At 39.5% G+C, this 25,685-nt stretch overlaps 1 protein-coding gene across 3 annotated transcripts in view; it reads right to left on the bottom strand.

Moving 5' to 3' along the window:
- The window catches only part of PRRG4 (proline rich and Gla domain 4), a 44,482-nt gene extending 19,197 nt beyond the window's left edge, over positions 1–25,285 (bottom strand). The window contains exons 1-3 of one of the 3 annotated variants that reach the window (XM_003910068.4): positions 25,236–25,285; positions 3,356–4,127; positions 2,902–3,026 (exon numbers count right to left, since the gene is read on the bottom strand). In XM_003910068.4, the coding sequence (XP_003910117.2) occupies positions 2,902–3,004 (103 nt within the window). In that variant the 5' untranslated portion in view covers positions 3,005–3,026; positions 3,356–4,127; positions 25,236–25,285. Of the gene's footprint in view, positions 1–2,901; positions 3,027–3,355; positions 4,175–25,235 lie in introns of those variants that run through there. The other 2 variants (XM_009186349.4, XM_031653395.1) reach the window with 2 other exon arrangements.
- Between the last annotated feature and the right edge of the window lie 400 nt (positions 25,286–25,685).

Here is a 25,685-nt window from a genome sequence, read left to right as displayed (position 1 = left end):
CCCTGAGTGTGCAAGTTCTGATTCTGTCACTGACTGACCTTTAGTGCCAGATCAGATTTTTCCCTGCATCCCTTATGATCTCAGGAGAAATACTGTCTTTTGCTACTGGATTCTAAGTAAGCCTGAACTTGCTTTTAATGGAAAGGAAGTGAACTTCCCTGCCCTTGAAACACCCTTGGCTTTCAGCAAGAGCTCCTATTTTCCCCTTGACCATGGCTGGAGGATGCAATGGCCTTGGCTCTGCTTCCTTAGATTCTCTACCCTTCTTTATCTTTCCTGTCTTAGACTATCCTAAGAGGCTGTCTGTGCATTTCGCTGCTATAAATTCACCAACCCAGATATTCCATTCTCCTCCTCTCCTTTATCTCCTCGTGTTTTCTAAATAAGCTCCTTTTTAGTCATTTTAACTCCACCCTCATGCTTTATCAAAATTTAGGGCCAGGCATGGTAGCTCACGCCTGTAATCCCAGCCCTTTGGGAGGCCGAGGTGGGCGGATCACCCGAGGTCAGGAGTTCAAGACCAGCCTGGCTAACATGGTGAAACTCCGTCTCACTAAAAATACAAAATAATTAACTGGGCACAGTGGCACGCACTTGTAAATCCCAGATACTCGGGAGGCTGAGGCAGGAAAATTGATTGAATCCAGGAGGCGGAGGTTGCAGTGAGCTGTGATTGTGCCACTGCACTCCAGCCTGGGAGACAAAGTGAGACTCCATTTCCAGAAAAAAAAAAAAGAATTTCGCCAAAGGTCCTCTATTTCCAGTTACTCTTCATATCTCCATTTATTATAGCCCATTTGCAGATGGAAGGCATTGACTTCTCTGCCATGCAACTCTCTTGAGGTCGAGTTACTGCTACTCACTCTTTCCTCTGCTCTCAGTTCTCTGTTCTGGCTTCTGTTATACAGTTGATGGAGATCATCTGTTTAACAAACACCCTGCCTCCTGCAACCAGATGAAGATGTCCTCCAGGGCAGAGATTGCAGTCTTTCATTTCTATGTCTCCACCAACAGCATAGGGCCTGGCACTTAGCATGTGTTCATAAAGTGGTGACTGACTGAACAATCTGTCTTTTCAAACGTGTCGGATCCCTCATTCACATTTCCATAGACATCTCCAGCCCTCCACACTCAAGTATGATCTCTAAATTCCTTCCATAGCTTGTGGTGTCCTTGAGACTGTCTTTTATTTATTTATTTATTTATTTATTTATTTATTTATTTATTTTTATTTTTTAAGATGGAGTCTCACTCTGTCGCCCAGGCTGGAGTGCAGTGGCACGATCTCAGCTCACTGCAGCCTCCGCCTCCCGGGTAGCTGGGATTATAGGTACGTGCCACCACGCAAGGCTAATTTTTGTATTTTTGGTAGAGACGGGGTTTCACTATGTTGGCCAGGCTGGTCTCGAACTCCTGATCGCAGGTGATCCACCCACCTCGGCCTCCCAAAGTGCTAGGATTACAGGCATGAGCCACCATGCCGGCGACAGTGTCTCTTATACCTGTGTCATGTGAATGAATGATTGCACTTACAATCATTTTAGGGAAGAGCATCTGAGTATGGAATCTTAAAAGTGCAATCTGTCGCCCAGGCTGGAGTGCAGTGGTGCGATCTGGGCTCACTGCAAGCTCCTCCTCCTGGGTTCACCCCATTCTCCTGCCTCAGCCTCCCGAGTAGCTGGGACTACGGGTGCCAGCCACCACGCCCGGCTAATTTTTTGTATTTTTAGTAGACGGGGTTTCACTGTGTTAGCCAGGATGGTCTCGATCTCCTGACCTCGTGATCCACCCGCGTCAGCCTCCCAAAGTGCTGGGATTACAGGCGTGAGCCACCCCGCCCGGCCAAAAGTGCAATATTCTAAGTGGACTTACATATACGGTGCAGCTTGAGAGGGACTAAAAAGGATCTTCTTCCAAAATCTTTCCCTATCCCTCTAGCTAGCCTATCCGGTTGCTTAGAATTCTGTCATCAGAGTTTCATACTTTTGGGCTAATGGATTGTTCTATCTCAACACATACACACACACACACACACACATACACACGGCTGTATTATCATTAATAAAGTCAGTTAGGAGTATTAGTGTAACAGATCCTTCTCAAATGAAAATGAGCTGAGAATCGGATCTGATGAGAAGGGATAAGAGACAGGAACGTGTGGGGACGTGAATCCAGAGTACTGGCATTGGGTGGGGAAGCACCATGAATAGTCAGGGAGAAGGATGCTGAGAGCTAGAGGCTCTTTTTTTTTTTTTTTCTTTTCTGGTTTTACTAGGTTAGGCTTTTAAAATATAGGCAGGAAACAAACTGTTAATGATCTGAAACCTAAAAACTGTGGACTTCTAAGTTAGCAAGCCCCAAACCTAATCTTTTCTCAACTAGCTGCTTTTATCTAGACAACTAGACCATCTGAAGTCAAAAAGGACCTCAGAGATCATTTTACGCCCCACTCCCATCACTTTTACAGATGAAGACATTCAAGCCAAACGAGATTAAGTTATCTCGCCCAGGGTCTCACAACAAGTCCAGACTAGATCCTGGACTACCCCGTTCGCCTTTCCAGGAAGAACAAGTAATTACGCTTATTATAATCGCCACACAGCTTCATCTAGAGAAACGTCACTCACTGATTTTCAGAAGCTGAAATAGGTTTTCCATTCAATTAACCACAAACGAGGTCTTACATATATACTTATTAAAGGAAACTCACAGAAATCAAGTTCTACAAATTGCAGTTAAAGAACATAAAAAACCACAACTTTGCCAAATATACCACAAATTAAACTAAAGGATATTTTAGTATTTCTGTGATTGATGGGGGTATGTAATTTCAAATACTGCACTTTCTCACTGAGATCTGTGCTACGCGGCTCCGGGTTCCAGGGACGTTTTCGTGCTTACCTTCTTCTCCCGCATGCTTAGAAGCCTTTGGACCTCTTGTGCAATGAGGAAACCCCAGGGTAGCTGTGGGCAGTTGGCTGAGTAGAACCAGAAATGTAAACATAGTCTGGCAACTGTCAAACAGACTAAAACAAACAAAAAACACATTTAAAAAAGGCCCTTAGCTCAGCACTTTGAGTTTCTGTCGAACTGAATCACCAACCTGTTGTACTCAAAACCTAGGCACAAGAGCGCCGGCGCGCAGTTTCGGTCGCCGGGATCCAACGCACGCCCAGAAAGCAGTCCCCGACAGCGCCTGGGACAAACGCCGCGCCCCGGGACCCTGCCGAGGGCTGATGGGGCACCTGTCGCCGCAGGCAACCCTCGGCTATGTGTTGGAATTCAACCCAGTCCGCCGAGGTGGCCCCTCCCGGTAACCCCCACTCCGCCGAGGTCCCGCCGCCAAGCCTCGCACCTGTGTCCCCCTGCACATGTTCCAGCAGCCCCCGGGCCAGAGGCTCGTCTTGGGGCGATTCCTTCGGCCGCCAGGCCCTAGGTCTCCGGCGCCCTCAAATCTCGGCGACGCTCCGGGCCTGGCTCTCCGCAGGGTCTGGGTGGCCTCAGCGCTCAAACCCGGGAAGCGCCTGGGGTCCGCAGAGGGGCGCCCGGGGAACAAGCGCGGCGCGACGTCTTGCCTCGGTCCGGGGAGGCAGCCGACGGAGGAAGGGAGGAGGCGGCTACCTGGGGACACCTGGCCGCGCCCCACCTCCCGGGGGCCGGGCCTACCTGCGGCGAGCGGGCGGGCAGTGGGCCGGCGTCTCCCCGGAGCCCAGGCTGCGCTCTCAGCCGCCCCAACTTCTGCCCCAGCCCCAGGCGGGCCAGCCGCCTGCCGCCAATTCTGGCCCCGTCTTGGCGGCGCGGGTGGCTGCTTTTCGATTTGTGTCTGCACTCGGCGTTCTCAATGCTCCTAATTCAGGGAGCATTTCGGTTCTCAGTCCTAAGCAGAGCGCCCTCGGCGAGTCCAGGGCTTTTCGCTTTGGGTCCCACTGGGCCAGGAGTCCTGTGGTTACCTTAGGTCAACTGTTCTCAAAAGGGTGGTCCGGGGACGAGGACAAGATATTCATCAGACAAAATACCCTTTATGCGTGATAAGAAATGGGAATGGACTTACAAGTAATTGATTACATTGGTTCTCCAATGGTGGTCTACCAGGTCTGGGATGTCTCCAAGATCTTTTCCAGGGGTCTCTAAGAGCAAAACTATTTCCATTATAGTAACAATACATGATTTGCCATTTTCACTTTCATTCTCTCAAGAGTGTACAGTGGAAATTTCCAGGGACTATCTGACGTGTAATAACGTCATCACTCTGTCTCCTAATAGAATACCTGAGTGCGCGTGCTTGTATTTTCTAGTATTTTCCATAGCAGTATGTTTAAAGTATCAGTATGTACATTTTATAGAGATTTATGTAGATTTATAGAGATTAATAAAATTCATTCTCAGTACTTCTGAACTTAATTTTTTTCTTTTCTTTTTTTCTTTTTCAGAGTAGGGAGTCTCACTTTGTTGCCCCGACTGGCTCCTTAAACTCCTGGGCTCAAGAGATCCTCCTGTCTCATCCTCCAGAGTAACTGGAACTACAGGTGTCCACCAACTCTCTTGGCTACTGCTTTTGCACTTTGATTAGTTCTCTTTGTTCATATCTACTAGGATAGCTATAACCTCATTTTTCTCAAATAATTATCTTGAAATCTTGATCTTTTCCTTGAGTCTATGCATAAACATAACAAAAAGTATGCTATGTTGTCTTGATTTCAAATAATATTTTGAAAATTTCTCAGTTTTAATGTTAGATAATAAATATCATTAAATGCAATTCACATAAGTGAAAGTTCTTTGGGGTTCTCGATAATGTAGAAGAGTGTAAAAAGGTCTTGATTAAAGACTTCAAGAACTGCTGCATCAAGTAATAAATGCAGCAGGTGGACAGAGAACCTATGCCAGGTGACGGTCACAACCTTCTTTATCCAAAGAACATGCTTAACAATTCTTTGAAACACTATTTATGCTTTGGTCAAAGTCACCTGACACTTGATGGGGGCCAAGGGAAACATTTTTCCTCCTTCAATTTTTTCTTTTTTTTTCTTGAGAGAGAGTCTTGCTCTGTCACCCAGGCTGGAGTACAGTGGCACAATCTCAGCTCACTGTAACCTCCACCTCCTGGGTTCAACCGATTCTCCTGCCTCAGCCTCCTGAGTAGCTGGGATTACGGGCGTCCACCACCATGCCTGGCTAATTTTTTGTACATTTAGGAGAGAGGGGGTTTCACCATGTTGGCCAGGCTGTTCTCAAACTCGTGACCTCAGGTGATCCGCCCACCTCAGCCTCCCAAAGTGCTGGGTTTACAGGCATGAACCACCATTCCTGGCCTCAAATTTTTGACTAATTCAATTTTTACCAAATTCTGTTTTTCTCCTCCCAAAGGATATTGTCTATTTTATTATGATTATTGATAATCAACTGAATTCTTAAGTTTTCTGCAGAAATTTTGTTTTCACTGATTCCTTCTAGGCAGTGCTTTTCCTTTTCCTTCTTCCAATCCCTCCCTCTTCACTTTCCATTTGTCTGCCTCATGGTCTAAACTATTTCTATGATGGATTCTTCCCTCCCTCTTATTCAAGCAATTGAGATCAGACTATGAAGAGGCCAGACATGGTTTATTGCAGTTGAACACAAGAATAGGAAACATTTTCACTAGAACACCCATTTTCCTGTTTATTCATTGAGTCAAGCTACAGCACTGAGCCCTCCTGGTGGGGAGATGGACACCACAGCATCTGTTATGGAGGAGAACTTAATCTGGCTGAGACTTGTGTCTGAGAATGTGGGCCTGTAAAATTCTCATCAAGTGCAAGAACTGACTTACTCATTTTTGCATCCTCCATAGTACCCAGGGGAGTGCTTTCTACGTCGTTCATGCTGAATACATTTTAATGGAGAGAAAGCAATTTATTTTCAGGTAAGAAAAGTACTTCATTTCCCACTACTTTGGGGAGAGGCCAATGGTCAAATGCCTCATGCTATGGAATCAGCAGTTGTGAACTTTGATGACATTCCTTGGTAGAATGAGTCTGCCCACATATCTGGATATTTGGACCAAAACAAATGAGGCCTTGTGCTTACATCAAACATCAGAGTTTATAGACAGAGAGGGAGGCAGACAGAGAAATGAAAGTCTGTTTCTCAGTAGTATATTACATCCCTGTGTGTTTCCCCGTAACATTGAGTCCTAGAGAATGTTACAGCATTTGGCAGCATGCACACAAACTTCAGTCACTATGGAGCTGCAAGATATTTTGAGGTTAGATGGCAAAGAGAGAAATGAGAAAAACCAGTAACAACAGTGCCCAAGATAGCTGATTTCTTCTATTATTTCCTTGCTGTATTCATTTTATTTTGTGCCATCTGCTATTTAAAGTTATAATATTCTTGGTTGGGCACGGTGGCTCACACCTGTAACCCCAGAACTTTGGGAGGCCTAGGCGGGCAGATCATGAGGTCAGGAGTTCGAGTCCAGCCTGGCCAACACAGTGAAACCCCGTCTCTACTAAAAATACAAAAAAATTAGCCGGGCATGGTGGTGGGCACCTGTAATTCCAGCTACTCGGGAGGCTGAGGCAGGAGAATCGCTTGAACCTGGGAGGCAGAGGTTGCAGTGAGCCAAGATCGCGCCATTGCACTCCAGCCTGGGCAACAAGAACAAAACTCCATCTCAATAATAATAATAATAATAATAATGATAATAATAATAATAATGTTATAATATTCTTATGCCTTTCTTCCAAAGCATTTTTAGTGTTCTCACAGATAGTGTTTTTCTTATTCTGGTTACCTGTGGAGTTGGGCTAGATATTATAATTCTCATTTTACAAAGAGGGATACTGAAGCATGAAGTAAATGAATAGTCATCGGCCAAGTAGTAGCCTGGTTCTTGACTCCAGTGCCTTTTCTTTTTCTTTCTTTTTTTTGAGTTGTTATCAAGCGATAAAGGGCAGCAGGTAAAGACTTACTTAGTTTCAGAGGAAAAAAGAAAAAAATCAGAGCAATGAGATTAATGGACTTGGATTAATGTGATAATGCATCTCTGAATTTGAGCACATACCCACCCACTTACCTGTGTGAATTCAAGAATGAAATGAAAACTCACTTTACTGTGCGGGCATGAAGGTGGACTCAAGGACTGTGACAGGAGATGTTAAGGTTGCAGCCATGAAGCTCTGTAAGTAAAGTCACATCCACATCCTTAAAGACACATCGATGACTATCATTAGCCTCTTCAGGAGATGCAACTTTATTGAACTTGCTGTTTCCGTGACATTTTAGCCTTGACATTTCAACATCAATTGTTTGCTGTTTTAGTTTATCTCAGTATACTCAGCAAGTGAGAAATGAAAGACTCCTACTGTTCCAGGTTGATTATATATCTATATGCAGGTATTTTCAGATTCAACAAATCGGTAAAGGGGTTAAGAATTTTATTTTAAACATTTGCTTAAAGCCCTTTAAGGACACTTTTGAACAGAACTTTTATTTAATTCTACCATTTAAGAACAATGATTGTTAACAATGAAAAAATTAAATAAAAGAACACTGTGAGGGATCATCTGATTTCATGTCACACTGTGAGTAATAATAAGGCCTACGTGTCATGCTGAAAATATAGTAATCTTCATAGCTCTTTGAGTGCACTGGAGCTGCCCCTAGGGACCTATGACAGGGACTTGTGTCATGGCTGGCCACAGAACTGTCACTCTGTACTGATGTTGGCATTTTTACACCTATTATACACTTATCAGCCTTATTTTCTCATCATAGTCTTGCTTTCTGAGTGCCACACAATTTTTGGCCTATGTTTTTGTAAACTCATATTCAGGTAATCATGATATTCTAAGCAAAGATTATTTGGCATCACTTGCAAAACCGTACTTTCCAAACACAACATGTGAAAAAGGAGTTTAAACAAATTATGCATTTCTAGCCATGCAATTGGCAGTGTTTAAGAATCATTGATTAATTCTGCATCAGAGGCCGAGCGTGGTAGCTCACGCCTGTAATCCCAGCACTTTTGGAGGCAGAGGAAGGCGGATTACCTGAGGTCGGGAGTTCGAGACCATCCTGGCCAACATGGAGAAACCCTATCTCTACTAAAAATACAAAATTAGCTGGGCGTGGTGGCGTATGCCTATAATCCCAGCTACTTGGGAGACTGAGGCAGGAGAATTGCTTGAACCTGGAAGGTGGAGGTTGTGGTGAGTCGAGATGGCACCATTGCACTCCAGCCTGTGCAACAAGAACGAAACTCCATCTCAGGAAAAAAAAAAATCTGCATCAGAGAAAGACAATAATGAAGTGTTAATGTTGTTGGTACTGACTGAAAGACACACATTACATGGAAGTTCTATTAGGAAATATACCAACCAGGATCTGTGTATCCTCCTTTGGTGAAGGATTCTCCTTTATTATTTTATGTACTGCCCTGGCTTGACACTCTCAAATGAAGTGTGAACTGAGAGTTTTGTTTTGTTTTGCTTTTTTGGAGACAGGGTCTCACTCTATCGCCGAGGCTGGAGTGCAGTGGCAGTTTCATGGCTCACTGCAGCCTTAACCTCCTGGGCTCAAACGATCCTCAGGCATATGCCATCACACCTGGCTAATTTTTGTATTGTTTGTAGAGACAGGGGTCTTGCCATGTTGCTCAGGCTGGTCTGGAATTCCTGGGTTCAAGTGATCTTCCTGCCTTGACCTCCCAAAGTGCTGGGATTACAGGCATGAGCCACGGCACCAGGTTTAACTGACTTTTGAAGTATAAAATGTGGATTTTAAAGCATGGTTTCTTTTACTGATGCTTACTGATGGCTTTAGTAAAGTTTATGGATGTTCCTTACCCACCGTCGACATTTCAATCCTGACAGTCCCTTGAGAGCCAAGGAGCAAAATTTACCCATGTTTGTATTTTTGCTGCTTAGTACCTCACTTGGCTGGCATGTAGCAGGACTTCCTGATTGTTAAGTGAATGAAACAATAAATAAGTTCTAATCCTAAGTCTGCTTCTCTCTAGCTAGATGACTTTGAACAAGTCACTTCTCTGAATTCTCTCTGCCTCTTCTGAGACATTGTGAGTTTGGTCTGCATGAACTCTAAGATTCCTTCCTGTTCTAAAATTCTATTTACGTAATGTTCTAATTATTCTTTCTCACTCTGGATAGTCTTGAATTACTTGCTTTTTATATAATTTGTATGTTATATAAAAGGAAATCAGTCATATAAAAATAAAAATTTTAGAATTTATCTTAAACACAAATTATATATTTTATAAATTGCTCACTCACAATTATATAAAATGGGAAGTTGATGGGAAATCTGTATGTGACAAAAGAGATATGAAAACATTTTTAGGGGCCAGACGTGGTGGTTCATGCCTGTAATCCTAACACTTTAGGAATCTGAAGCAGGTGGATCACTTGAGGTCAGGAGTTCGAGACCAGACTGGTCAAAATGGTGAAACCCCATCTCCACTAAAAATACAAAAATTAGCTGGGCGTGGTAATGCATGCTTGTAATCCCAGCTACTCTGGAGGCTGAGGCAGGAGAATCACGTGAACCTGGGAGGTGGAGGTTGCAGTGAGCCGAGATTGCGCCGCTGCACTCTAGTCTGGGCAACAGAGCTGGACTGTCTCAAAACAAAACAAAGCAAAACAAAAACAAACAAACAAAATTTTCAGATTCAACAAGAAGAGCTAACTATCCTAAATATATATGCACCCAATACAGGAGCACCCAGATTCATAAAGCAGGTCCTTAGAGACCTACAAAGAGACTTAGACTCCCACACAATAATAATGGGAGACTTTAACACCCCACTGTCAACATTAGACAGATCAATGAGTCAGAAAGTTAACAAGGATATCCAGGAATTGAACTCAACTCTGCACCAAGTGGACCTAATAGACGTCTACAGAAGTCTCCACCCCAAATCAACAGAATATACATTTTTCTCAGCATTGCATCACACTTATTTCAAAATTGACCACATAGTTGGAAGTAAAGCACTCCTCAGCAAATGTAAAAGAACAGAAATTATAACAAACTGTCTCTCAGACCACAGTGCAATCAAACTAGAACTCAGGATTAAGAAACTCACTCAAAACTGCTCAACTACATGGAAACTGAACAACCTGCTCCTGAATGACTACTGGACACATAACGAAATGAAGGCAGAAATAAAGATGTTCTTTAAAACCAATAAGAACAAAGATACAATGTACCGGAATCTCTGGGACACATTTAAAGTAGTGTATAGATGGAAATTTATAGCACTAAATGCCCACAAGAGAAAGCAGGAAAGATCTAAAATTGACACCCTAACATCACAATTAAAAGAACTAGAGAAGCAAGAGCAAACACATTCAAAAGCTAGCAGAAGACAAGAAATAACTAAGATCACAGCAGAACTGAAGGAGATAGAGATATAAAACACCTTCCAAAAAATCAATGAATCTAGGAACTGTTTTTTTTTTAAAAAAGATCAACAAAATTGATAGACCACTAGCAAGACTAATAAAGAAGAAAAGAGAGAAGAACCAAATAGACACAATAAAAAATGATAAAGGGGATATCACCACCGATCCCACAGAAATACAAACTACCATCAGCGAATACTATAAACACCTCTATGCAAATAAACTAGAAAATCTAGAAGAAATGGATAAATTATTGGACACGTACACCCTCCCAAGACTAAACCAGGAAGAAGCTGAATCCCTGAATAGACCAACAACAGGTTCGGAAATTGAGGCAATAATTTATAGCCTACCAACCAAAAAAAGTCCAGGACCAGATGGATTCACAGCCGAATTCTACCAGAGGTACAAAGAGGAGCTGGTACCATTCCTTCTGAAACTATTCCAATCAATAGAAAAAGAGGGAATCCTCCCCAACTCATGTTATGAGGCCAGCATCATCCTGATACCAAAGCCTGGCAGAGACACAACAAAAAAAGAGAATTTTAGACCAATATCCCTGATGAACATCGATGCAAAAATCCTCAATAAAATACTGGCAAACTGAATCCAGCAGCACATCAAAAAACTTATCCACCATGATCAAGTGGGCTTCATCCCTGGGATGCAAGGCTGGTTCAACATATGCAAATCAATAAACGTAAGCCATCATATAAACAGAACCAAAGACAAAAACCACATGATTATCTCAATAGATGCAGAAAATGCCTTTGACAAAATTCCACAGCCCTTCATGCTAAAAACTCAATAAATTAGGTATTGATGGGACGTATCTCAAAATAATAAGAGGTGTTTATGACAAACCCACAGCCAATATCATACTGAATGGGGAAAAACTGGAATCATTCCCTTTGAAAACTGGCACAAGACAGGGATGCCCTCTCTCACCACTCCTATTCAACATAGTGTTGGAAGTTCTGGCCAGGGCAATCAGGCAGGAGAAAGAAATAAAGGGTATTCAATTAGGAAAAGAGGAAGTCAAATTGTCCCTGTTTGCAGATGACATGATTGCATATTTAGAAAAACCCATCATCTCAGCCCAAAATCTCCTTAAGCTGATAAGCAACTTCAGCAAAGTCTCAGGATACAAAATCAATGTGCAAAAATCACAAGCATTCCTATACACCAATAACAGACAAACAGAGAGCCAAATCATGAGTGAACTCCCATTCACAATTGCTTCAAAGAGAATAAAATACCTAGGAATCTAACTTACAAGGGATGTGAAGGACCTCTTCAAGGAGAACTACAAACCACTGCTCAACAAAATAAAAGAGGACACAAACAAATGGAAGAACATTCCATGCTCATGGATAGAAAGAATCAATCTCATGAAAATGGTTTTACTGCCCAAGGTAATTTATAGATTCAGTGCCATCCCCATCAAGCTACCAATGACTTTCTTCACAGAACTGGAAAAACTACTTTAAAGTTCATGTGGAACCAAAAAAGAGCCCTCATTGGCAAAACAATCCTAAGCAAAAAGAACAAAGCTGGAGGCATCACGCTACCTGACTTCAAACTATAATACAAGGCTACAGTAACCAAAACAGCATGGTACTGGTACCAAAACAGAGATAAAGACCAATGCAACAGAACAGAGCCCTAAGAAATAATACCACGCATCTACAACCATCTGATCTTTGACAAACCTGACAAAAACAAGAAATGGGGAAAGGATTCCTATTTAATAAATGGTGCTGGGAAAACTGGCTAGCCATATGTAGAAAGCTGAAACTGGATCCCTTCCTTACACCTTATACAAAAATTAATTCAAGATGGATTAAAGACCTAAATGTTAGACCTAAAACCACAAAAACCCTAGAAGAAAACCTAGGCAATACCATTCAGGACATAGGCATGGGCAAGGACTTCATGTCTAAAACACCAAAAACAATGGCAACAAAAGCCAAAATTGACAAATGGGATCTAATTAAACTGAAGAGCTTCTGCACAGCAAAAGAAACTACCATCAGAGTGAACAGGCAACCTACAGAATGGGAGAAAAGTTTTACAATCTACCCATCTGACAAAGGGCTAATATCTAGAATCTACAAAGAACTTAAACAAATTTACAAGAAAAAATCAAACAACCCCATCAAAAAGTGGGCAAAGGATAGAACAGACATTTCTCAAAAGAAGACATTCATACAGCCAACAAACACATGAAAAAATGCTCATCATCACTGGCCATCAGAGAAATGCAAATCAAAACCACAATGAGATACCATCTCACACCAGTTAGAATGGCAATCATTAAAAGATCAGGAAACAGCAGGAGCTGGAGAGGATGTGGAGAAATAGGAACGCTTTTACACTGTTGGTGGATCTGTAAACTAGTTCAACCATTGTGGAAGACAGTGTGGCAATTCCTCAAGGATCTAGAACAAGAAATACCATTTGACCCAGCCATCCCATTACTGGACATATACCCAAAGGATTATAAATCATGCTGCTATAAAGACACATGCACACCTATGTTTATTGTGGCACTATTCACAATAGCAAAGACTTGGCACCAACTCAAATGTCCGTCAATGATAGACTGGATTAAGAAAATGTGGCACATATACACCATGGAATACTATGCAGTCATAAAAAAAGGATGAGTTCATGTCCTGTGTGGGTACATGAATGAAGCTGAAAACCATCATTCTGAGTAAACTATCGCAAGGACAGAAAACCAAACACCTTATGTTCTCACTCATAGGAGGGAACTGAACAATGAAAACACTTGGACACAGGATGGGGAACATCACACACTGGGGCCTGACGTGGGGTGGGGAGAGGGGGGAGGGATAGCATTAGGAGATATACCTAATGTAAATGACGAATTAATGGGTGCAGCACACCAACATGGCAGATGTATACATATGTAAAAAACCTGCATGTTGTGCACATGTACCCTAGAACTTAAAGTATAATAATAATAATAATAAAGAAAATATGTTAAATGGTTTGCAACATCCATAATTATAATTGTTCTGGGCAGATAATAAATACTCAGGCATTAGTTTATAAATTTAAATGTTAGAATAAAAAAGTAAACTGTTTTCCAATGGGATTGCCTCATTGCAAAGGCAACAATTTGGACTAAAATGTTTGTAAGTTGAAAACTTCTATATATTCCTGGGCATGGTATGATTTATATTCAAATTTTGTTTACTCATTTGTTTACTTTTTCCTTTGAGTTTCTAAGTTGCTGTAATTTGGGGTGGGTGTAATTTAGAAGAATTTTGTTAAATTGTGTGATGAACCTTTGCTTGAGATTTAAATAAATATACACATAAAATGTTATAAAATGGTTTAAAATACCTTCTGTTTATTATTGTAATTACTAACACTTGTAAAATAATTATAAAATAAATGCACTACTACTCTAAAAAAAAAAAAAGAAAAAAACATTTTCAGGGAGGCTGAGGTGGGAGGATCACTTGGGCCCAGGAGGTCAGGGTTGCACTGAGTTATGATTGCACCACTGCACTCCAGCTTGGGCGATAGAGCAAGATTCTGTTTTAAAAAGGTTTTTTTTTTTTTTAATTTAGATTTACCATAATTGGCCTCTGTACTCTGATAATTTGATTTGATTTCTGTGTTATCAGGTGACATTATTGCAGAATTTTTCTGTTATCAGAACTTCTACTTTATTTCTTTCCAATTTTGCTATGTTTTTCTTGGGTTTGTATTGAATTTATACATCTTTCTTGTAGTATATCTACTATTATTTCCCGGTTTTAGCTCTGCCACTGCCTCAAATTTTTTTTAATTTTCTCTTTATCTTCAGAATTTATTTATTTATTTATTTTTGAGACAGAGTCTCGCTCTGTTGTCAAGGCTGGAATGTAATGGCATGATCTTGGCTCACTGCTACCTCCACCTCCTGGGTTCAAGTGATTCTCCTGCCTTAGCCCCCCAGGTAGCTGGGATTACAGATGCCCACCACCATGCCTGGCTAATTTTTGTATTTTTAGTAGAGATGGGGTTTTGCCATGTTGGTCAGGCTGGTCTCGAATTCCTGATCTCAGGTGATCCACCCGCCTTGGCCTCCCAAAGTGCTGGGATTACAGGCATGAGGCACTATGCCCAGCCTATCTTCAATATTTTAAGATTTAGAATCTTAAAATATGGGGAATATTGATTTGTCTTTCATCCTTTTTTCTTTTTCTTTTTTTCTTTTTTAGAGACAAGGTTTCACCATGTTGGACAGGCTGGCCTCAAACACCTGGCTTCAAGTGATCCTCCCAACTTGGCCTCCCAAAGTGCTGGAATTACAGACATGAGCCACCATGCCTAGCCCTGTTTTTCATCTTTAAAGAGAACAATGTCTTTTCTTTATTTTGAGGGATGTATTGAATCTACTGTGAGATTGTTTATATAGACACAATAAATACTGAATAAATTAAATTAATTCTTAATATGGTACCAGTTTTTATCGTTATATGCTTCTCTTATTTTCTTCTATTTTTGTTTGTATGTTCTTTTTTTCCTATTTCACAATTTTATGTTTCTGTCTCTTTTCCTTCCCTCTTATTTCTTCTAAGTCATTACTTCAAATTTTTTTTTCTTATGATTCTCAACGTTTTCTTGTTTTCTTTCCATAAGAAGTTTCTATAATTTTCTTAGGTTTAATCATATGAAATTGTCACTTATGTAAATAAAAAAACAGCCAAATATCAGCAGTTTCATATGGTTCAACATAATTGCTTTCCTCAGGACCTGGCAGATGCTAAATTAATACCTACTGAATGAATTAATAAATAAATCCTCCTAGTCATCAGTTTTGGTCAAACTATTCCAGGACATTTATATTGCAGAGCCCAAGGGCCTAGATAGCGTTGGGCAAAAGGCTCCTTACCAACTGTGGACTCAGAAGTCTTTAGTCATAAATGATCTTCCTAAATGTGCTGATTACCTGATTCTGTTAGTTCATGTCATCAACATGCTACAGATAAACCTGATGATACATACTCTTGTGAGCAAGCATGTGGTTACCTACATCAATGTTATTCTGTATGTATTTGCATGAATGTTAGTAACATCAATTTACGGAGTATGCATCTTTTTGTGAGCATTTCTGTATACAGTTAACATCTCAAGAAGCTGAACTATGGAAAAAGAGAAAAGAAAGTTTGTTCAGACATTGTGGAAATTGAAAGGAAGGTTAAGTTTCTTAAAATACATTTCTATTTCAATCTCATTAGCAGTAAAATGACATATGTGTTATTCCCAAACCATTTACCTCTGGTATTCCCCTCACTTCAATGGGCCTTTGAGAATTTATGCACACTGAAATAACAGCTGAGCTCTGAAGAAAAGATATGTTAATTAAGGAAACATTTCGGGTTTCCTGAGTTACAAGGAAATTTAGTAAGTGAATCAGGAGGAGCATTGCAACTGAGGTTTCTGGTTTCTATCCAATAGGATTTCCACTTTACCCCCTTAGTATTTGAATTTACTTAATCATTCAGTAACTGCACTTATGATTCATACCCTATGACTTATGAAGAGATTCTTTTGTTCTCTTTCAGTCATGAAAAGGTGAAATTCAAGATCTGACTCTGACATATAGTATCACCTTTTCAGGAAATAAAAGGTATACTTTTTTCTTTCTTTTTAAAAAAGAAAATTGCAATTTTTAAATAGCAGTGCAATTTGTACCCTTGTAAGACATCCAAATAATATAGAAGTTTATTAGTAGAATAAGTAAAAGGACTTTTTAAAACTGTTAACGTAAGTTTGCACAAAGCCCAAGACTTTTAAAAATGAACTCTGTAGAATCGTTTAAATACTTATGTCAGGAAATTCTGTTGTATTAAGTTAATGATTTTTTGGGACACATTTAATATTGCAAATATTTTCTTTGTATAGAGTCTGTTATAATGTGTAATGTTGTAAAACTACATTTTAAAAAGTTTGTTGCCACTCTCACATCTTACTTCAAAATAAATTCCAGATGACTTTAAGAATTAAATGAAAAAATGACCCTATAAAAGAACGAGAAGAAAATATGTGTGGATAATATCTTCTCCTGGAGTGAAGAAGAAGTCTCTAATAACAAAAGCAAAAGAAAAATTATAAATGTAGAGATGGATAAATTTGACCTTATCAAAATTAAACATTTTCAGACATGGTAAGACACTATTAAAGCAAATGACAAATTGGGAAAATATTTGCAACATATATGACAGATAAAGGATAGAGATCTTTACTCTTTAAAGTACTAAAACAAATCAACAAGAAAAAAGATCAGTTAAAAAACAGATATAAGACATAGATGATTCACAAAAGAAGAAATAAAAATAGCCAATTAGTAAACCTCAGAAAATGTTCAGCTTCACTAGCAATCAAAATGATAAAAATTTAAATAAGTTTTTTTGTTTTGTTTTGTTTTGTTTTGTCAGTTAGATTGACAAAGAGAAAAAAATAATGACACATTCAGTGCTGGGAAGGGTATGGTGAAAAGGGCACTTTCTGCTCACTACCGGAATAACCATTTTAGAAGGCAATTTAGTAATTCACTTCAATAAGTGTGGAGACTCTGTTCTTAAACTTAAGAGATTATTGCCTCATCCATTTTCAGGAACTTAACTATTGCACTTTTGTGTTGCTGATTTATAAAGATATTTCATGATCATTCTCTAATTACATATTTAATGCCTCTTCAGTTATTTCTGTATTTTACTTATCATTTTCTACATATATCAAAAAAGTTAAGGATGAGTGTGGTGGCTCACACCTGTAATCCCACCACTTTGGGAGGCTGAGGCATGAGGATTGCTTGATACCAGGAGTTCGAGACCAACCTAGGCAACATAGTGAGACTGTCATCTCTACAAAAAAAAAACAGAAAAATTAGTGGGACATGGTGTCACATGCCTATAGTTCCAGCTACTTGGGAGACTGAGGTGGGAGGATTGCTTGAGCCTGGGAGATCGAGGCTGCAGTGAGTGCGCACGCCACTGCACTCCAGCCTGAGTGACAGAGTGAGACTCTGTCTCAAAAAAAGTTCCAGTTTATTCTTCGGTTTTTAAAAAATAACAAATTGACTTCAACAAAGTGAACTGACTCCCCCTCTACTTTCAAATGACTTTTTGAAAAGTTAAGAAATACTTCTATTATTTTCCATTACAAAAGCAATATTTATATTTATTATAGAAAAATTAGGAGATAAGGAAAGAGAAGAAAAATGCCTAATTCCACTTCCTAGTTCACCGCTTGCAGTACATCATTCCAGGCCTTCTCCCATCCATACACATATGTATGTATTATACAGGTTATCAAATGAACTTCCAGAAAGGATTATAAATGTATATGTCCACCTCCATATAATGATAAATCACAAGCATTGTCCCTTTTCAAATAGTGGACATAAACATTTTAAGAAAATGGTTTAAAAATAGCCTCTTGGTTATGTGTAGTGGTTCATGCTGTAATCCCAGCACTTTGGGAGGCTGAGGCAAGGGGATCACTTGAGCCCAGATGTTCAAGACCAGCCTGGGCAACATGACGAAACTCTGTCTCTACAAAATACAAAAATTAGTCAGGTGTGGTGGCACACACCTGTTGTCTCAGCTACTTGGGAGGCTGAGATGGGAGGATTGTTTGAGTCCAGGAGGTCAAGGATGCAGTGAACTGTGTTCCAGCCACTGCACTCCAGCCTCGGTGACAGAGTGAGACCCTATGTCAAAAAAAAAAAAAAAAGGAACCCCTTATTTTTTAAATTAGCATATTTTTGCACACTCATTGGCTATTTGTAGTTCTTTTTTTAAGTTCCCCATTTCTGTTTTTTGCTGAGTTGCATTTCAGCCAAGTGTAATCCCAAGATTGTGAAAACTCTTGTTTTTATTTGGGCCTAGTCTATTCTTGGAATTTCTACAGAAAAATAATCATTTTATCTATGGTTTGTCCTGTATAGAAATCGTAATCATGATAATTTGAATAACAGAGGTTACTCAAATGTTTCCTCTTTGCATTTAAGACCATATTACATATCTTTTCCTGAAAAAAAAAAAATCACTGTCCTAATGATATCTCCTTAAGTGCTCTGGGGGACATAAGAATGAATGGTAATATAAAAAACATTTTTTAACTGAGATAAAATTTACATAACAAAATTTACCATATTAACCATTTTAAAGGGTACAACACAGGAACTTACAGTATATTTACAATGTTGTGCAACCAACACCACTATCTAATTATAGAACATTTTCATGGCCCCCAAAAGAAGCCCTGTACTCACTAAGTAGTCACTCCCCATTTCCCATTCCCCCAGCCCCTGTCAACCACTAACCTACTTTCTGTCTCTATGGATTTGCCTATTCTGGACATTTCATATAAATGGAATCATACAATATGTAGTCTTTTGTGACTGGCTTGTTTCTCTTAATATAATGTTTTCAAAGTTCATCTTTATTGTAGCATGTATCAGTACACACTCCTTTTTATGGTTAAATAATAATCCATTGTGTGGATATACGGCATTTTGTTCAACCTTCATTAGCTGATAGACATTTGGGCTGTTTCCAATTTTTGGCTATTATGAATAATGCTGCTATGAACATTCATGTACAAGTTTTTGTGTGAACCTGTATTTTCCATTTTCTTGAGCATATACACCTAGGAGAGGAAATGCTGGGCCATATGGTAACTCTATGTTTATGTTTTGAGAAATATGTAACATTTTTAAGACTAAATATGTGTGTGGCACTTGGCTAAGTACTTGACTCCCATTTTCTTATAGAATTCTCACAACTTTCTGCAGTAGATCCAATTATTATGCCCATTTTACAGATGAGGGCACTATAGCTCAAAGATATTAAACAACTTGCTCAAGGGCTGACAGCTAGTTAGGACAGAGCCAGGATTTGAGCTAATGTAGTCTGGCTCTAGAATCTGAACTCTTTACTACTTTTACTGCCTTAATACACTTATGACCCAAAAGGGCAGAGGACAGCACACAAGTAACCAAACGAGGCCAAATGAAGTAGAATTGTAAGAGCCATGTAATGTACTTAGAAAATTTCATGTGGAAAGTGCAACAGAGGAGGGAGCATTTGAAGTGAACCTCAATTGGTCGGAACAAATTCAAGAAGAGAGGACCTGGAGTAAAGGCCAACTAGGTGAAAGGACTATTACAGGATTGGCAAGTTAGTTTCACCGTAAGTGCCAGTTCCAGTTTATTGGTAGTGGCAGTGAGTAGCACTATGTAGAGATACTGTATGCCAGCTCAGTGGGAAAGTCTGTGATGATTAATTAACAAGATCTGCCATGGGCAGGGGAGGGGAGATTTGTAGCACTCATGATATGAATTTTCATCACTGGACTATTATGACATGGAGATGAGAAATTGTGGGTCATATTTTGGAAAGCAATGACTGTATGATTTTGACTGGATCATAGGGCATGTGTAGGGAAAGTGGAGGCTTAAATAAGATTAGCAATATGCGGTGAGGCTGTATGGCAGAGTGTTTTAAATGACAGACTGAAGAATTTGTACATGAGTCAGTAGGTAGTGAGGAGTCATGGAAAATTTTTAAACAGGAGAGTAGTGTCATAGGAGCCCTACTGTAAGAAGATTAATCTGGCAGGGGCATACAGAATGAATTGATGTAGTGAATGAGTGGAGACAAAGAGACTGTTCAAGGCAATGTTAAAAAATTTAGTGGATGATACCTGGTCAAAACAGGGGACAACCACTTTTTCCCATTAATTTGATAAAGATTAAAATGTAGGTATGAGGAAATGAATACTTAAATAGTCTACTGGTGATACATTGGTTCAACTTTTCTGGAGGGCCATTTGGCAACACATGTAAAAAGCCTTAAAAATGATTCAGTCCTTTTAACCCAGTATTTAGCAACTTATGCTACCGAAGTAAGCCTGGATGTATGCAAAGATGTAGCTCTGAAGATTGCATTGCCATTTAAAAAAAATAAATGTAGCTCAGATACTGGCTGTGCAGTTTCTCTTCTCGTCACCTGCTGACCTGAATCACGACTTGGCAATTACTTACATTCACCATAGAGAACTCACTATATGAAAACCATTTAGGGCTGAGCATGGTGGGTCACGCCTGTAATCCCAACACTTTGGGAGGCAGAGGCAGGCAGATCACTTGAGGTCAGGAGTTCGAGACCAACCTGGCCAACATGGTGAAACCCCATCTCTACTAAAAATACAAAAAATTAGCCAGGCTTGGTGGCAGGTGCCTGTAGTTCCAGTTACTCTGGAGGCTGAGGTAGGAGAATCACTCGAACCTGGGAGACAGAGGTTGTAGTGAGCCGGGATCGCCCCATTGCACTCCAGCCTCGGCAACAAGAGTGAAACTCGATCTCAAATAAAATAAAATAAAGAAGAAAGAAAACCATTTAGTCAGCAATGTAGAATGTACTAAAGATTACATAGGGGAGATGTAAAACAGGCTTTAATAACATTGAAAAGTGCTCAGTACACAACTTGAAGAAGTTCCTTAGACGTGTCTTCCCTCTCCACAGCACTGAGCTGGAATCCTCATCGCTGTGACCCTTCTCCCCACAGTACTTAGCCCTTATCCTTCTTTTCTTCTCTCTCTCACTGTACAGTTACTTTTTCCCACTTGACTTTGGGCATCAGAGTCTATTCTGAACAGGCCTCTTTTTTAAAGAAGCTGGTTTCTCTTTAGAAAAAATTATTATAAATATTTGTGGAAAATATAAAAATTACTCATGAGTTTCACAAAACACTGGGAACAGTTATATGTTAGAAGAAGAGGAGAGATTTGTTAAATACATTTTGGTACAACTTGTTACTACCTAAAACTTGTTTGGCTCTCGTGGGCAACATGAGAATCCCTAAGTAATTGTGATCATTTCCATGGTTTCAAATATGACTAATGTGTTGACAACTTTCAAATTTACATGTCTAGCACAAATCTTTCCTCTGTGTTCCAGACATATTACCTCACTTTAGGTTAATATATCTATACTTGATGTCTCATAGATACCTGGAACTTACCGCATTAAACCTAATCCTCATCTTCTTCCCTCCAGTCTTCCCAAACTCAGAAAATGGCAGTACCATCTGAAAAGTTACTAAAGTCAGAAGCTTAGTAGGCATCCTTGGTTCTTTCCTTCTTTTGCACTTCTTTCCATATCCAACTGATTAACAAGTCTGTTAGCACTGCCTCCAAAATACAGTCATCCACCTCTTTTCATACCCATTCCTCACTCCACTCCAGAAGAAGTTTCCATGCAGAAGGGATAGCATGTATAAAAGCATAGAGATCTAAAAGAGATGGATTGTCTGGGGAAACTGCAGGTGTGTAAGGTTGGTAAGTCTACGTGGTTTCAGGGAGATGAGGCTGGAAAAAATGTTCCTTAGAAAATGGGAGAAGATGGGATTCAAGAGCTAAGGTGGCAGGTTTGGGTGAGAACCTATGTAGAGTTCTGGCGCAAACACTTACCATCTCTTTTCCAAAATTCTAGCAAAGGAAAGATGATACCAACCAAAGGAAACATAAAACACAGTTTTAATAAGCAAAAAGAGGTAACAAACATTTTTCCTTCTCACCCAGAAGAATAGGTCTTGCTAAATGTACATTACCAAAAGTATTACGGTTGTGAATAGGCTGGGCGCCTATTAGAAAAGCAAAATAGGCTGGGCGCAGTGGCTCACGCCTGTAAATCCCAGCACTTTGGGAGGCTGAGGCAGGAGGATCACTTGAGGCTAGGAGTTTGGGGTTACAATGAGTTATGATTGTGCCTCTGCACTCCAGCCTGCGCAACAAAGTGAGACTCTGTCTAAAAAAAAAAAAAAAAAGCAAAAATAATATAACCACACATGTTCACTTTTAGTTATGAGTGAATTTTTTTAATCTCAAAGGCTTTATGTTGGCAGATTTTAACGTTGGAGGAACACCCAACATATACTTGCTTTCTTTTTTCTTCTCCTTTTCTATGTTAAAAATTTAAGATATAAATCATATGCCATAAAATTCATCTTTTTACACGTACAATTCAGTGATTTTTGTATTTTCATAAGGTTGTAAAACTATCACAACTATGTAATTCTAGAACATTTTTGTCATCTTCAAAATATAACCCCCACTCATTAGCAGTCATTCACCATTCTCTCTCTCTCTCCAGAAGTCCCTATTAACTACTTTAATCACCTTTCTGTCTCTGGGGATTTGGCTATTCTGAACATTTCATGTAAATGAAATCATACAATATGTGGTCTTTTGTGATTGGCTTCTTTCACTTAGCATGGTGTTTTCAAGGTTCATCCACGCTGTAGCATGCATCGGTACTTCATTCCTTTATGTGGCTAAATAATATTTTATTTTGCGGATATACTACCTCTTATCTATCCATTCATCACTGATGGACATTTGGGCTGTTTTCATTTTTTGACTGTTATGAATAATGTCATTATGGACATTTGTTTACAAGTTTTTATGTGGACGTATACTTTCATTTCTCTTGGATATATACCTACAAGGGGACTTGCTAGGTCATATGATAACTCTGTGTTTAACTTTTTATGGAACTGCCGAGCTATTTTTCCAAAGTGGCTGCACGATTTTGCATTCCCATTAGCCATGGATTCTAATTTCTCCACATCCTTGCCAACACTTGTTATTGTCTGTTTTGTGTTGTTGTTGTGGCCATCTCAGGGGCTTTCTTTCTTTTCTGCTCTTTGAAGTCCTACCTCACTTGCTGGTTGAAACCTAGTATTTCACTTTTCAGTCTCTATTTTAAATAATCTGAGGGTGATTGAAACTGGCAGGCTGCACAGTGTTTTAAGAATCCGGAAATTTCTAGCTCACCTGGAATATTTGGAAGTTCTGGTAACATTGGGCAACAATTGGTTGGAAATCAGTAGGGCCCTTCAATGTTCACCATCTTCCACTGTCTTACACCTGAGCTGCTTTTTATGTTTATCTTTTTTACCTGGCTCCATAGATAACTGAATTTGAGGCTCCTGGTTAAAGCCATCTGACATAATTGTCAATGTTGAATCTCAGGGCAATAAATAAGGTACTCTAAAAATATCTAACTAAGGAGTCAGGCATATAAACTTTCTGAGGAAAATTATTAAAACTTTACTGAAAGAGATCAAAGAAGACCTAAATAAATGAACGGAAATAACATGTTCAAGGATAGGAAGATTCAATTCTCCTTAACATAATCTAAATCAGTATAATACAATCAAAATTTCAACAGAACTACTCATGGAAATTTGACAAAATAATTCTAAAATTGATTGGAAAAGTGAAAGGCTAAGAATAACCTAAGACACTCCTGAAGAAGAATATGGTTGAGGGAGAGTTGCTCTACCAGATAATCACATGATTTGCAAAGCTATAGTGATTAAGATGGTGTGATATTAGACTAATAATCAGTGGAACAGAATATAGAAGCTGGTAACAGAAACATGGACAATTTATAATTTACATATGAATAGATTTGGCATTGCAAATTATAAGTATTAAAGAATTGTTCAAGAAATCATCCTGGGACAATTTGTTATCCATATGGGAAAAAATTCAGTCCTCATATGATATAAAAAAATAAATTTTAGGCTGCTTAGAGACCTCATGTAGGCCAAAGCACAGTGACTCATACCTGTAATTCCAGCACTTTGGGAGGCCAAAGTGGGAGGACTGCTTGAGGCCAGGAGTTCAAGACCAGCCTGGGCAATATAGTGGGACTCCATCTCTATAAAAAATTAAAAAATTCATTGCACGTAGTGGTGCACCCCTGTTGTCCCAGCTACTCAGAAGGCTGAGGTGGGAGGATTGCTTGAGCTCAGGAGATTGAGGCTGCAGGAAAAAAAAGAGACTTCATGTGAAAAGCAAAACTTTAAAACATTTAGAAACAAATATACAAGAATATTTATAAATTCATATATGACATCAAGGGAAGAAGGAATTTTTAAAACACTAAAAACATGTTCTCAATGAAAAATATTGATAAATTATATTTTTTCAGCAAAGGACAAACTGAAAAAATTGAAAAGACAATTCGCAAAAAGAAAGAAATAGTTTCAAAACAGAAAATTGGCAAACAATGATGTTCAAAATATATAAAGAACTACAAATCAATAAAAAGACAAACTACCTAATTAAAATATTCAGAGGAAAATTCAGAATGGCCAATAAATATATAAAAACATGCTAAATGTTATTATTCCTTTTTTCTAAATGGGATTTTCTTTGGTGACAAAGCCATAGGTATTCGACTGTGGTTTGTTGCCTACATTCATAAGTGAAAGATTTGTTAAATTTCAGTTACAGTTTTTTTTTTTCTTTTTCTTTTTTTGAGACAGGCTCTTTCTCTGTTGCCCAGGCTGGAGTGCAGTGGCACGACGTTGGCTGACTGCAAACTCCACTTGCAGGCTCAGGCAATCCTCCCACCTTAGCCTCCTGAGTAGCTGGGACTACAGGCATGCGCCACCATGCCTGATTAATTTTTGTATTTTTGGTAGAGATGGAGTTTCACCATGTTGCTCAAGCTGGTCTCGAACTCTTGGCCTCAAGTGATCCTCCCACCTTGGCCTTGCAAAGTGCTAGTCGTGAGCCACCGCACCCTGCCATTCATTAGATCAATGTATTAATAAAATAAAATTACTGTTGATTAGAAGAAATGAAAAAGTCTGACACTTCCAAGTATTAACAAGGACATAGGCCAATGGGAACTAAAAATCACTGCTAAGTGGAGCAAAATTGTTAAAAATATATCCAGAAAACCATTTGTCATGATTTCAAATTTGAAGATGCCCATAACTTACCACTCAGCAACTGGAGCACTCACACCTCCTTCAGTAGGAGACAGGTACAAAAATATTCTGGCAGCATTGTTTGTAATACCAAAAAAAAAAAAAAAAAGTCAACCGTTACCATCAACAGAAGAATGGAAATAGAATAGAATATATTTTGGTAGATTCATCTGATATGGTTTACATGTTTTGTCCCCTACAAACCTCTTGTTAAAATGTGATCTGCAATGCTGGAGGTAGGCCTAGTGGGAGATGTTTGGGTTACGAGGGTGGATCCCTCATGAATGGCTTGGTGCTGTCCTCATAGTAATGAGTTCTCATTCTATGTGTTCATGTGAGATCTGGTTGTTTAAAAGAGTCTAGCACCTCCTCCCTGTCTCTCCTGCTTGCTCTTGCCTCATGATATGCCGGCTGCCCCTTTGCCTTCTGACATAATTTTAAGTTTCCTGAGGCCTCACCTGA

This window comes from Papio anubis, chromosome 12, assembly GCF_008728515.1.
Source record: "Papio anubis isolate 15944 chromosome 12, Panubis1.0, whole genome shotgun sequence".
NCBI classification, from domain to species: Eukaryota; Metazoa; Chordata; class Mammalia; order Primates; family Cercopithecidae; genus Papio; species Papio anubis.
The sequence above is the reverse complement of the archived record's forward strand: the minus strand, read 5'-3'. Positions and strand labels throughout refer to the sequence as shown.